The 15,453-nt window shown below is 36.0% G+C and overlaps 1 protein-coding gene across 3 annotated transcripts in view; it reads right to left on the reverse strand.

Moving 5' to 3' along the window:
* RP1 (RP1 axonemal microtubule associated) overlaps positions 1 to 15,453 on the reverse strand; it is a 214,814-nt gene that overhangs the window by 131,107 nt on the left and 68,254 nt on the right. For all 3 annotated transcript variants that reach the window (XM_061448476.1, XM_061448474.1, XM_061448477.1), the window contains exons 16-20: positions 14,084 to 14,261; positions 12,122 to 12,253; positions 6,181 to 6,383; positions 2,437 to 2,526; positions 43 to 175 (exon numbers count right to left, since the gene is read on the reverse strand). In XM_061448476.1, coding sequence (XP_061304460.1) covers positions 43 to 175; positions 2,437 to 2,526; positions 6,181 to 6,383; positions 12,122 to 12,253; positions 14,084 to 14,261 — 736 coding nt within the window. The remainder of the gene's footprint in view (positions 1 to 42; positions 176 to 2,436; positions 2,527 to 6,180; positions 6,384 to 12,121; positions 12,254 to 14,083; positions 14,262 to 15,453) is intronic.

The following is a 15,453-nucleotide window of genomic DNA, read 5'->3' on the forward strand; positions in this document are numbered from 1 at the left end:
TGGTGATATACATGTAACTATGCAGTTGAAGTCCACACATACTTGGATAGACAGGCTTTCCAGCTTCCACTACTGGAAGTTCACAAAGAGATTGTCTATTATCACGATTCTTTGACAACCAGGTGTTTGTTGGAAAATTCAGTGTTCTCTTGCTCTTTAGATGTTGCAGTGTCACCTAGAGAAGAAGCAATTCCAGCTGTGACTCAGTTCACCCTTTCTAGTGCTTTGCTTCTTAACAGTAAAACATATTTTTGTACCTTTTCTTCTATCTCAGAAAACAATACCATAACCAGAAAATATGACATACAAAAATGTAGTACGAAAACATTTTTATTTGGGCAACTACTTTGCAACTTGGCTCATCACTAGAGAGGATCTTTACTCACACCTGTGATATAGCAGCTGAAACTGCCAGCCTTTATTCTTTGAATACACTCTGGACTTTAAAATTATGTTATTCTTGGAGCAAACAAAGCTGTAATTGAATATTGCTTTTTTGCCCCTAAAAAAAAAAAGTCACCAATTCTGATTTCTGTAAGTGAGCCCCCTCTATGTAACACTGGAGTACTAAAGACTGAAAACTTTCTTGTAGGTGAGGTTAGGTGAGACTGAGCTTTGGAAGACATGGAAAGATTGAAACTTTTTTCATATTAAAATGAAAACAGGATGAAACTCTTCATTTGCATCCTTCTGAACTTTGGCAAGGAGAGGTTATGTTGAAATATTAAGTCAGTTTATATTATATTTGGCTCTTCTACAGCAGGAAGAACAAAAAACAGCCGGAGTACCAGCACCCTCTACATATTTCTCTGAAGTTAGTTAAAATTCAAAGTCTCTAGTTATTTGCCACTGTACATTATTATAGCTCTTTTACTTGTTTCTTGTACCGACAGCAGTCTTTCCTCTCTTTTATGAGAGCAGTTTTTGTCGGTCTTGAATTACAACAATGTTCACTACAATTTTTTCCATAGGCCTTCACTAGCAAAAGGAAATCAGTGCCAGAAAACTTTCTGCACTTGTGTTTTGAATGTGCATATTGCATGCATAAGCCTTGCAAACAAAATTATGAAAACAAGTATTCACTTTCAAACTCTAACACGTAGGAAATCAGGACAATATACACCTTTATTTCACTTTTACAATAAAATAGTTTTTATAGTAAAATAAACACTGCTTTTAACACCAAAGGAGGTATTTATTCTAACATGAAATACAATTGCAGCAGTGATTCTTCATCTTTAATGTTTATTGGCAGAGCTCCCACTGCTGATTCATAACAACTGCAAATATTAACGGCTTTGTCAGAAAAATATAGCTTTCAACCTGATTTCTTTCCATGAAAATAAATATTTTAAACACAGGGTTACCCTATGAGATTTGGACTAGTATGTTAAAGAAATATTTTGTAACTACTGGAATGGAGAGTAGGATTCCTGCAACATTTTATCAACTGAAATATTTCTACTTACATTCAGTTTTGGCACAGTAACAGTTAAAGCTTTTGTGTTAATGCAAAATCCTTCTGGTTGCCTAAATCAGGCTTTTCAAGATTAATTAACTGCAAAGGATAAACTTGTGTTTTTTACAGATTCAAAGTAAGAAACAGAAGACAAATACTTAACCGCAATTTTGAATTAAATCTTACATGGGGGGCCAAGTGTCAACAGAAATTTAGTTTAAATTTAATCTGGTGAACATCCTCAAATATTATGAGAAAAATAGAGTTAAAACACAACCACAGAGCAAGACTTAATTCATCAAACTGAAAAAAAGTCAGCAATTTCTTTCTCTAGCCTACCCTTAAGCAAACTTTGTTCATTCTTCACATGCAGTTGTCATGGAATAATTGTTGCTACATCATTTTCACATTTTTCATAGATGGAATTTATAGCTAAAATCTCCCTAACATACACTGAAGAGTGCAGGTAAGCTTTCAGAAAGCAAAACTTGTTAGAACCAATCAATACACTAAAAATGGTATCTATAAACTACATGAATTAGAAATAATTGCATAATAATCCTGCGTATTTCCAGTTCTCAGGAAATGGACTGTATCAGTGCTTTACATAGAAACACAGAACCATAGAATGGTTTGAGTTGGAAGGGATTTTAAAGATCATCTGGTTCCAACCCCCCTGCCATGGGCAGTGACACCTTCCACTAGACAAGGCTGCCAAAGCCCCATCCAACCTTATCTTGAACACTGCCAGGAATGGGGCAGTCACAGCTTCTCTGGGCAACCTTCTCTGGTGTCTCACCACCCTTTTTTGTCATCTCTAAAGCAACCTAGCAATACAAAGCAATAAGAATGTATCATAATCAGCATTTTTGATTCATAAAAATATGGCTTCAGGAAAAGATGGGCTTTTAGTTCATATAAAAAGTTCATATAAAAAGAAATAAAACAGCAAAAAAAGTCACCAAAACAAATCTCACCTGTTGTAAGTTCCACTCTGAGTGTTCATTCTGTAATCCATCAAGTTCAATTCTTATCTTGTAGATATTCCCAATGTTTCTTATTTTGACCTGAAAAAAGCCAAAACAATGCAACTATAACTACATTCAAAAATACATATAAATTACACTTTAAACTTTTCTGTTAGAGGCTGTATTTTAATTCAGGAAGGCCATGTCTAATATAATAACACTGTATCCAATTCATGATAAAAGACATTTGAGTCACGGTCTCCCACACATACGGAAGTAGCATCACAATGGCAAGCACAGGCCTGTGAATTCTATGGCTAAAACTGTACAGTTACAGGACACCTTGCCAGAAAAATACCCTAAACATTTCTCTTCCTGTATTTTCAATCATCACATGTGAAGTAAATTCAAAAACCCTGTTTTCATTTATGCACAAACCCCATTTGCCCTTTATTTCTACATTTTGTCATTCATCCATTTTGTGCTATATTTCTGGAAAAAAAATATAGCTACACCACATTGGGAGGAAGAGAGGGAGGGAAGAGATACGTACAACTACATCTTTATCTTTCTAATTGGTTATAGATTTCTCTGAACCACTGTAGTATCTGAGTGTACAGGAACAGCACACAGTATTTGATTGGCAGATTTTGGCTTCTGTTTTGTCTAAGCATATTTCTGTCTATGCTCCAATTTGACAAGGTTATAGCCTAGTGAAATCACAGTGCTTGCCAGAGAAATGAGTTAGTAGATTTGAACTATTCAAAGTTTGGAGAGTAAAAAAATGTTGGTGAGGGCCATTCTTGAGAGCAATAAGAATATAAAATTTAATTCACTAAAGTACAGATCGCAAATTTTTCATAATGGAGCACAGCAACATGATCATAAACCCTAGTGTGTCAAAGTGAAGGACAGAAAACTCTTGAAGTCCTTAAAGGATAAGCTTTGAAAAGCTGGCAGACTTTGGAAGTGACTGATGTGTTTGCCTTCTCACTATGATTTGCAGTTACTTGCACTGTCACTGCACTTTCAAGCGTCATACATGCTCTTATGAAATCCCCAATCTATGCAACCCCATCCTATGCCACTTATCTGGGGTTTATTTGAAGTCTAGCCATTATTTAAAGTGAACATAAATCATTTTAGAGCATTTCTAATGTAGCGCTAGGGAAGAACAAGTGCTTTAGAATGTTATTTCTCAAAAAACGATTCTATTAGCAAAAGCTTGGTAACAGCCTATTCCTCTCCATCATTCATATTCGGAACAAGTATTTTCACTGTAAAAAAATTATTTTCTTTTCATTCTCTTAGAAACACCTACTAGTGTATTATCCACTCACTCATTCTTTACCTTCATTAATAAAAATACCTCTTCTCTTTTCAGAGATCAGAATTACCTCACTTCCTATATCAGCTTTTGGGCTGATACACAATATATATATATGTGTGTATATATTATGTATAATACACTTTCATGTTACAACATTATCATGCTTTAGTCAAAGATTTCTAGAAGCAAACAACTTTTACCCTTGATTTCCTGGACACTGAAATGCACTCAGTGAATCACAAAGGTTGTTTGAGAAAGAATCTGTGGAATTCACACCTGTATTTGTATTTGTATTTGTATAGTTGCTACATTGACCTGAATTTCATTAACAAAATAAATACTAACTCCAGGCTTGCAGCACCGATGGGACAATATGATTCCTGTCTGTTCCATCAGCTTAAGAAAATAGCTTTGTTTGGTGGAGTCAGTTTCTGGTATCCTTGCTTATGCTGCATATTTCTCTCTATAAGTAGTCTTACTAGAGGTAACCTGGAGACTTTGGGATTAAAGCAGTAGTAAAGTAAGGTCATATACACAGCTTGACTTAAAACCCAACTATTGTCATTTTCTGCATTTCACAAAACAACTGAGTTCTCATGTAACATGAGATACTGTCTTCTCATTCACAGAGGTGGTGTTCACTGAATATACAGTGCTGTCATGTTGTCTGTTTATTCTAATGAATCTCTCTTTAGCCTTTTAGTTAAAAAAAAATACATTATAATTTCATGTATCAATACAAAACATAAATGCACTGGACTTTGTCAGAATACAAAGAGTAATTTCTGCCTCAAACAAGCAGAGGTCTCCCAGACAAAAAAACTCAGGTAGCCTTGGTTTTCTTCATGCACAGTCTTAGAAAATATTTTACGGGCAGTGACTACTCACCTGGCTAAGTTAACAGAGGGAAGACCACAGATTAATTCTACTCAAATTTTTCATAGTTGGGCATGCTGCTGATAAGTGAAAGGTTAAAAAAAAAACTGATTTAAAATTGCCTCAGTATAACAGGCTTTTGAAATCTGTTTTCTTCATTGAAATCCTGGCCAGAGCTATGATTAAACTGATTTCTTAAAAAAATAGAATTTGGTATCTTCTGCTGTGGAAAATATCAGTGGAAACACATCAAGCTCAAAGATGTAAATGGTAAAAAAGAAGATGAATCTTTTTAAGTCTTACATTCCTACTTTCATTTCAAGACTTATCCTGCTAAGCAAGAGCAGGATAAAGTTTGAAGAGAAAAAAAGAAAAAAGAGCTCTTACTCAGAGGCTTTTTCTTTGTGGATTTATCTACTGCAGACTAAAGAGTGAAATGCACTTTGGTGACATTTGCTGTTTCATGCCTGAAAGCAATAGTGTCAAGAGAGATGTAAAGAATCATAGTAGTAGCCCCAGGTGCTGAAAGATTCTGCTCTCAGAAGATCAATATCCCCAGCACACAGCCATAGTGGGTAATATCTATTTTAGAGAAGAGAAATTGGTCCATCTCTTAAGAATGTATGGATTAACACTGCAAACATGCCATTACCCAAGGTTGCTTATAAATTATTCACTAATTAGGAGAACAGGATTCCCCACAGATCATGATATATAGCTTACATGCTTTTAAAAGGAACATTACAGTTGGTTACCTTCCTGCCTATGCCCTATTCATAGAGAGTGTTATTATTAATATTATTGAGAGTAGCAATCTTGGTTTGTGCCAAAATTGTATTAGAAGAGTTGATGAGTGTGGAAAAAAAATCTGCACAAAATGTGATGAACATAACTTCTGCTTCAGTTAGCTGAAGACAGGAATGTGTTACATGCATCTCAGACAGAAAGATTTAAGCAAAACAAATTTTAGCCCCTTTGGTAGTTTCCTCCCATCCTATCTAGACATAATTTTCTTACTACAAGAGAGGTGAGGTTATTCTTAAATAATAACAGAACTCTGTGTTTTCATTTGATTGGGCTTTTAGCAATTCCATAGGTAAAACTTCAGGCATTTCCGCTATTTATAATATGGAGGCTGTAAGAAGGTTTTTCTTCCTAAACTGAACTAGTTCCACAGTATACGTTTTATATTATGCTTGAAAAATATATACATGAAGACTTAATTACCAAAGACACAAGTCTTACATCAGACATAGTTTGTTTAGGAGTGGACAGTTTCTAAAGCTACTTTCAAATCAATTGCCTTAAAGAAATCAATTTACTCCCTCAGTTGTCCCATTTGGACTACTGTGTGAAGGACAGGGGGTTGAAAGAAAAAGTATTTCCTTTGTATGCACCAAGCTGATTTAATGCAGAATTCATAGAGATTAGATAGGGATTTATTTTATGCAGTAAACATAGGAGAAAAACATTTTTTCTTTTCACATGACAGAATAATCTTTGGAAAGGTACATATTAAAATAATGTTCTTAGCCTTAACTAGCTACCTGAAATTCATCCTCCTGCCTGGGAAGAAACAGCTGCTTTCTGTTGTCCTTGCCAAGAGTTATTGGTCCAGCTACTCCTCTGTCTCCATATATCCAGAGAGAGATATTTGCTTCTGTTCCTGCATTTCCTGTCAGCATTGACACTCTCCATTCATCATCCGAAGGAAGGGGACACTCACCACCCTGGGGATTTCGCATTTCCTCTGTGAAATACAGAACATTAGTAGGAGACAAAAATCATCATGAAGCTGCCAGTTGCTGTTGTATCTTCAGCACATAAGGAGACCATAACAGAGAGAGGATTGTATTTTTCCATGGCAAGAGAGATAGTCTGAAAAGATTGATGTATGTTTCTTGTCTAGACCAAAATGTGCTGATCAGTTGAGCTACAGGAATCAGCTGGAAAAGAACAAGTATCTCTCACGTGCACTGTCATCATATTATTCTTCATACATATTCTGATGTAGAGTAAGGATCTGTGATGCAGAGCTATGACATTTAGAAATGAGTAGAATTGCTTGTTAATACTCCTCTAATGCCTTGTATTGGGACATTATCAGCAGAATCACATGTCTGAGAATAGAGGCAATTTTTATTTCAAATAGAATAAAGAGAAGTCATTCAGGAAATTAACTTTCTTCAAGTTAAATATTAATTAAATACTGTAAAATACTCAAAAAAAAAGCACAATGTAGCCTTGCCCAATTATACCTGTGCATACAGTGCCAGCATTTGGGCTAAGGCTGGTTCTGTATGAATAAGACAGTAGCAGCACAGTACCACTTTATGAATAAGTTTCATGGATTTAATGGATAAGCAAACATAATTTTGGAAAACAGGTATTTCACTTTAGAATAACACCTAGTGATCTTCCATCTCCCTTAAGAGAAATACATATATGCGCAAAGATTTCAAGAGACACATCTGCACATGAGAATTGAAAAAATAGACTCTCTTTGGATAAAGAGTAAAGGAATTTAGTTTTGAATATTCTAATCAACGTGGAGTTTGCAAACATTGGGTGTCTGGAACACAACTTTTCAATAACATGACCACTGATCATGAAGTCCTCTCCAAAACAGGATCACAAGACCACAAGAATTTATAATCTGTTCTGACACAAGAGGCAGATATAAATCCTATATTTGAAAAGACGAACTAACACATTATCTGTATACTGTGCCCTGCAGGGGTTCCCAAACTGCTCTCCATGAGGCCTTTCCATGCAACTGCAGAGACTTCTAATATGCTAACCATAATGACTATAATCTGTGCTGCAGATTCATTTTCTTTTGTATCCGCCAGCTCATCCTTCATCCATTACACAGCTTTCTATGAACCAAGCTTTTGGAGGCCAGAGGCTCCCAACACATAATGATATTTTCTTACAATTTCGCAGAATTCATAAATAGCCACTGGTATGGATTTGTTGAAGAATTCCCACCGCATCACTATGTATGCTCCTGCTGCACTATATACCTTGCTATTAGAGCCTTTTTTTTATTTGCTTGCTTAAAATACTGCACTGGGCTTCTCTGGGCTGGAGTTTTCCTCCTTCACTTATTAAACTGCCTTTACCTCAAAGCAAAATAAAAAATAAAAAAAAGAGAAAAACGTTAAAAAAGCACCAACAATCACTCACCTCCAGAAGAATGACACCCAGCTGGTCCCCAAGGAACAGCTGCTTCAGTTTTATTTCTGAGCATGACAATATATGGTATGGTGCATCTCTTTATTCAGCTGGGGTCCATCCATCCTACCATCAGTAGGTTCCATCCTAAGCCCTTGCTGTTGTCACCCTCCCCCCAGCCTACTCACTGGGAAGGCAAAGAGAGAAACTGAGGTGGACTCAGTGCTGTGCAAGCACTGTTCAGCAATACCTAAAACAGTAGTATGTTATCAACACTGCTTTGGTCACCAGGCTAAAACAGCACCAGAACAGAGTCCTGTGAAGAAAATTAAGTCTATCCCAGCCAAGCCCATGTCTTTGAGCAAGTTGGTCTAGTGGAAGGTGTCCCTGCCAGAGGAAGGGGGGTTGGAGCTAGATGAAACTTAAGGTTCCCTTCCAACCCAAAACATTCTATGATGCTACTAATATAAAGCAGTACCTATGACAGAAATTTGTAAAATTTACCTGTGTTTTGCTGCTAGCATTAAAATATAAGTTTGAAGGTAAAGTGAAAAACAGTTTTGAACCCTTGAGACCTGCTTTTCAATAAACTTTTATGAGCAACAAATTCCATATCCTGCTGAAACACCTCTGAAACAAATTGGGTAAGCGAAGAAGGATCAATTCAATACTGAGACATGGTCTTGATCTTCCCTTTAAATGTCCTTAAATGTCACTTTTACAATAGTAAATAAATGCCTTTTCTCTTAAAAGTTGGACTTAAAATTAATTACATAGTTTCTTGAGTCGATTGTCCTATAGGTTAAATCAACACGGCAACTAAAGAACCAAACCTGAATTATGATGCACTAGCACTGAACTCTTAACTGATGTGGAATAACTGCACAGGTAATTGCAAAGGTATTAGGATCGAGTATCAGGTTACATGACAAGAAAGGACTAAATTCTGGAGTCAGGAAAATTTCAGCCTTGGTAAAGATTCTAAAATTAGGTTAATTTTTAAGAATTCAGAACTGCAATAGTATGGCTTTTACAACAGTGTTTTTAACAGTAGTAGTAGTAGTAGTAGTAGTATGACTTTGGAATTATCTGGATACAGTAATTTAGAAATAGGCAATAGTGTCATAAAAATTGCTGGGTTTATTAGATTATTCACCATGACTGAGAACAAGCTATTCTGAAAGAAAAAGGAAAATCCATACACTCAAAACAAAGCAAAAAGGCAAACATCTTGTATTTACCTGACTAAAAACTTAATTACACCTTTCTTTCAGTAACTGAAAGAATGATAGCAAAATAGTTACTTGGATAATAAATATTTTTGAGAACTTGACTATATAACATTCTGTAACTGTAGTTACCTAGCTTCTCACCTCTAACTCTGAAAGCTAGAGATTCTTCCAGCTATCTAAACGCACACCTTTCTTATACAGAGATGAATATTTTCATGAAATGCACAGGTGTTCAATAAGCATAAGGAATCCCAGGCTGCTCCTGTGCTTAGCACAAGATTTCCATACCTGGGCTTAAACCACGACAGTACCCTAAGCAGCTACGGCAACCTCAGACTATTATCTCTTGGAAACAATTACAATGCACAAACAATTCACAGGCTTGGAATGCTTTTTGCCTCATAATTTACTGGCTTTTCTTACAAATGGAAATCAGTGGCATTGATTTGCTACAGGCTAAAAATATTCCAGTCTGAAAGGAGCATTTGATGGTTACCCTGCATTAGTCACGGGAGCTTACACACTTCATGACACCATGCTGTAAATCTGTTCCAACAAAAATTCATTCTGATAGGTCTGCATGAGAATGGTGAAGTCACAGCCCTTCATGCAGTTTCATAAAAATAACTTTATTTTTAATTTACTTACCCTAAATCTAAAGCAAAAAGAAATGATCTTCTGAGACATGATTGTTATGACTGAGTGACACTTTTGAAGGGAACCATCAGAAAAACTAATCTATAAAGCAGAAGCTTGGACACTAAAGTTGACACATGTTTATTACACCTTTTTGTATCATCATTTCCAATGTAATCCAAATGGAAATGAGATCAGAATTGATTAGAATCTTCTTTTCTCTTGTAAGTAAAATATATTAAATATTAATAGTAACTAACAGTATCCCAGACACACAGGAAAGGAACATGGTAGGTGTAGAAATAATTTCTCAGATATGTTAATTGTTATTTTTGAAATTTTAGTGTCTTCTGCTTCATCTCCTTTATCCCTAGACTTTGTGGTCCTCTAGCTATGTATATAGTATTTCCCTTCTGTTTTGGGCAGTGCTTTTGATCCGTCTTGACTCTGTAAAATGGCATCTTGCTCGCATTTTAGCTGACTTGTTTCTGATGCTCATTCCATCCCATGAGCTGTTAAGTAAAAGCTGAGACCTACCATTATCCTTCTACAATGAAAGAAATTTTTTGAGGAACAGAGAACTCACACTGCAACAGGAGAAGCCCCAAGTGCTGCAGCACAGTTTTCAGTTAAATTAATGCTAAATCAATTATTATATGTGAAAACAACCACCAAAACACAGCTACTGGTTAGCAGACACAGACATAAAAAAAGATGGCCTGGTCAGCCTACGGGTTAATCTGCTCTGTTTGCATTCTAAGTGTACTCAATACAATTACCCCTTTTTCAAATGTTATCTGGGAATGAAAAAGTAAATGAGTATTTAATGATTATCAGCTTAAAATTAAGGCTCACCTATACATATCAAAAGTCAATAACCTTTAAAGTGTTCTAAGTTAAAATATCTTACTAAAAATTAGCATCTCCTTTGAAGGGCAGAGTAACTGATATTTCTATTCATCTTGCATAAGCAGAGTGCAAATTTATGAATGTTAGAAATATTCCTTACAAAGTGCTATAGTTTCTGTGTAACCAATTTTACAGCAGATACTGCTTCTATAAAAGGATCATTTGTATCCAACACTAAAAACATCCAGCTTCTTTGAAAACAGGTTTGATGGCTTGTGTGTTGTTGCCGTGGGTTTCAAATACAGCATATCTCACCAATTGCTGACAACCCTCAACACTTTGGGAAGGCTAATACAGTGATACAACATGAATTCTGATAGATTAGAAACTGAAAGTGAGTATTTTGAGCTAAGAATGGAAGCAACATTGGAAGAAACAATTAATAGTAATTAATAATAATAATCCACACTTATGATTTGAACTAAGAGTTCAAACAATTTTTTTTTTAAGTCCTTACTAATACTTCACATTATACCCTATGAACAAGTATGGCATATTTGATGTCTTGTTCACATTGCCAGCCTTTTCATGTACTCTTTGAAACTGCAGACTGAGGACCAAGGTCAAAATCAAATCAGCAACCCACCTGAATTATTTGGTACATGAATGCCTTTGAGACTACCTCCAGCTGACTAAACATGTCTCTCTTAGTGGAATCTCTAATATAACCTTGTCTTTAAAGCTCACTCAAAGTAACAGATATTTTTGCACCATGTGGATGTGCCTCAATATGCTGTGTGAAGCTCAATAGTCCCATTTATCCCTTCTGCTTTTCATGGCAATGTGACATGGTTCAGGCCGTGCAAACATCATTCTTGGGTACATTGAGATAAAAGAGAGGCATGAAGTAAACATAATCATCCCCTCTCCTTAAGAGATAAATCATCCTCTGTTTGACACATCTTCTTTGGTTACTAGGATGCCGAATACTCCTATAAAACTTTTTGAGTTTGGAAAACATTGTCTTCTGTGATTTATGCAATTTCTGTTGCTAAAGAAGAAAGTGGTTGTTTATTCCAAAAAAAAACCCCATCCAGTAGACTATCATTCCAGAAGCATGATGAGAACATTGTTTATCTACTCCTACCTGCTAAAACACGGGAATAAAGCTAGCATGCAGTGCACCAAAACCTTCCTATTTCCCTCAGTGAATCATAAAGCAGAATATGTAAGAGAGAGCATAAATAAGAAATATTCTGTTACTTTCAGTGATCTTTGGATTGGGCTCTGTGTCATAGCAACCTCTTCATTTCCACAAAAATAGCCCTTATGATAGATGGCTAGTTACTTTAAAAACAAAAGCAATGCAAAGTTATTCAACTGACAGATTATTGCCTTATCAGTAAACCACATTCTAATGTCCTTTTAAAAAACAATAACCAGTAATGTGTTTTATGTTGTGTGCATGCATGTATAAATCAACAGTCTAGAAAAGCTATTCATTGGCCTTTCTGGGATAAATCACTGCAAACATGCATGGAAGACAGACATAACACAATGGTGTACCACAGCTACTTCATAAACTGTTTCTTACTTGAGGGTGGAAAAGTTAAAGAACTTTGAGATATTGGCTTCTGGGCTTTTGCTGATTGGAACTGAGATTCACTGAAGTCTTTTTTCTCTTGATTGGGACCTGCAGATGTTCCCATAGGCTTTTCCCGGCCAACTGAAACAATGAAATGTAAATTTTGTCACTAGCTTCAAAACATTTCCTTTTTCTTGCTTGGAAGCTTCACATACATTCAGTGACAAGTGCTAATAACAGATCTCACAATTGTTCAACACAGTGGACATTGAAATTGTTACTCTAAGTATTGCACAGCCAGTAGCAATAGGCTTTTATATTTAGTAGCTTGCCACAAAAAGGGTAAAAAAAATCTGGCATGCCAATAAAGCCCTTTTGCTGCTTTGAAAATCTAAGTAACTATTTAACATGGATGTATGAATAAAACGACTAGTTAAAATGCAGTTTTCCCTAAAATAAACTTCTCCACCCTCCTGATGTTTTCTTTAAGAGTGAACGCTCAAATGAAAACTGCCAGAGGCCATTTCTGATAACAAAGTACCAAACAGGCAATCTTGGTTGTTCTCATGGAAAATATTAGCTCCCTTCATCTTACTTTTACTGAGCAACAAGGATTCAGGAGAACTGAAGCCTGTAACAAAATAATATTTAGCTTTATTTTAATGGCATCAGTAAGCCCTGCTTTGTTGAGAATTCCCATTGAAAAGACTGCTCTTCCGAAAAGTAACAAAGAAAAATATACTTTCCTCATTTCTACAAGGACACAGTGACCAAAATATTCTTGTCACCTTGCAACAAGTAGGGACTGAATGGTAGGGGTGCTGTTACAGTGACTTTCATAATGCTTCTGTGTGTCTCAGTAACAATACACATAGAACAATTAACAAGAAGACTGGTTGTACATTTTGATAATTTCTCTTGAAGATAAGATCAAGCTCATTCAAGATGAGCTTGTTCTGCTTGTGCCTGGCAAAAAACCTGACTGATTTCTTCAATTTCAAATATCCAGTTTAGCTTTCTCATGAGATTTTTCATTTCTTGATCTCTAGCAATGTCCACCAGAGAATACAAGTGCTTAATTCCACTGTTTTCTGCAGTTATAATCCAAGTCAGCTGGCTGTGTTTGGTAACTAATTGTCATAGAATCATAGAATAGTTAGGGTTGGAAAGGACCTTAATATCATCTATTTCCAACCCCCCTGCCATGGGCAGGGACACCTCACACTAAGCCATGCCACCCAAGGCTCTGTTCAACCTGGCCTTGAACACAGCCAGAGATGGAGCATTCACAGCCTCCTTGGGCAACCCATTCCAGTGCCTCACCACCCTCACAATAAAGAACTTCCTCCTTATATCCAATCTAAACTTCCCCTGTTTAAGTTTTAACCCATTACCCCTTGGCCTACCACTACAGTCCCTGATGAAGAGTCCCTCCCCAGCATCCTTATAGGCCCCCTTCAGACACTGGAAGGCTGCTATGAGGTCTCTACACAGCCTTCTCTTCTCCAGGTTGAACCTGGAGAATTGTCCAACGAATTAAAATTTTCATTCTTCCTCAGGAGAAGAGACCAGCACACAATCCAGTTGCCATGATCCAGAGTGTGCAGAGAGCTAATTTCTGAGTCCTAGTTAGTTGACTAAAACAGGTCAGCTCCCTAGGGAGGAAGATTTTGGACCACAATAGCTCTCAGATCTGACTATGGGACAGAAGAATCACTTAATGAATATACTAGTAAAAAAAAAAAATATTTCTTCCACATCATTTATTGCTATAAAAATAGAGAAAAGTAGAGAAATTAGCTAAGTATGCAGGAGAAATTGTGTGCATACAGTAAGTTTTTCAGCTTTAAAATTACCAAAAGAGGATAAGTAAAATGGTTTAAATTTAGCTTTTACACTTTTGCTTTGATTTTTTTCAGTTAGAAATACTAATCACTAAGGCAAACTGTACAATGTTAAGAAATCACATACATTTGATGACCTGTGGGTAGAAAAAAATGTTCTTCTCTCCAGCATTAATGACTGGCTTAGTCTGGCCATCTGGCAGAAGACCAACATATATCCCTTTATGTTGCACTGATTCTAGACTTACAGATCCAGTTTCCAAATTCTTCTCAATTCTAAAGTGACAGTATTCATCACCTGTGCCCTGAGAAATTGAAAACAAAACATGAATTTAACAACTGAACTGATGGAGCAAGGCAAGTTGGATTTTTTTTAGGAATTAAATATTACTACATTCTAATAACATTTCAGATTAATTTTAGGTTCTTCACAACATGCTGCACTAATACACACACAAAGACATACCTGCACCGTATTCCTGTTTATTCCTTTGTGACCAGAAAGATTGATCACATAATTTGAGTGAGTGAAAGACCACATATGAAAACATTAATTTATGTTAGGATTTAGGCAAAGTCTAGGATATATTCAAAGGATTACCCCACTTAAACAACTTTCAGATGATTAGGGAATGTGAAAATACCTAATTTGAAAATCCAAGCATATTTATATACAAACTGGTACATAGCACAATTTGCTAATGCTGCCCATGTGACATCTGTAAAATATGCTTTTGTTCTTTTCATGAACTGCAACTCTTAACTTTTTTTCCTCCATTTCATGGCACTTACAAGATTAATCTCAAAGCCTTTACACAATCAAAGCCTCAATAGGCCTCTACACCATGCCACCTTTTAATAGCAACAAATTAACATGTCTGTTGATTTTAAAGCACACAGGACCACACACAAATGTAGCAGCCACAGTAATATGGCTGAGACATCAAAGCCTACCTAGTTTTCAGAATATCCTTCTGGCCAGTACCAAATACAGGCTATAAAAATCCTAGTATAACATGTTCAGAGAAGAGCACTCACTCTCATATTACACTTTTAACCTCAAAATACACTAACTGCTAAAGAAGAACATGCAAGTTGTACATTAAATACTCCTTTCAATCCAGACGTCCTAGTGAAGGCACTGCTGAAAAACTAAGCCTATATTCAAATATGGTACAAATATCTTAATCTCTGATCAAGCTATATTGGAGTCAATGACAAAGCTCTCATGGACCTCACATCTGAGTTCTTACACAGCTCTATTCCATACTCATGTTGAAACTCCCAAATAAAAATTATGTGAGATATTTTAACTTGGATGAACAGACTCAAACTGCAAGTCAGGGCAATACCCAGTTGCTTACCTCTTATTGACTCTTTAGTGGAGGTTATCATCAATTTATTTAGATTCAATACCACTTTAACCCCCTATGTTTATGTTCTCACATATTCAAAACTATTATATCAGTTCATATCAGCAAACAGTTATGGGATTAG

Source organism: Pezoporus flaviventris, unplaced genomic scaffold (assembly GCF_033815535.1).
Source record: "Pezoporus flaviventris isolate CSIRO_AGI_PZ_B2104156 unplaced genomic scaffold, CSIRO_AGI_Pfla_v1 ptg000007l, whole genome shotgun sequence".
Classification (NCBI taxonomy): Eukaryota; Metazoa; Chordata; class Aves; order Psittaciformes; family Psittacidae; genus Pezoporus; species Pezoporus flaviventris.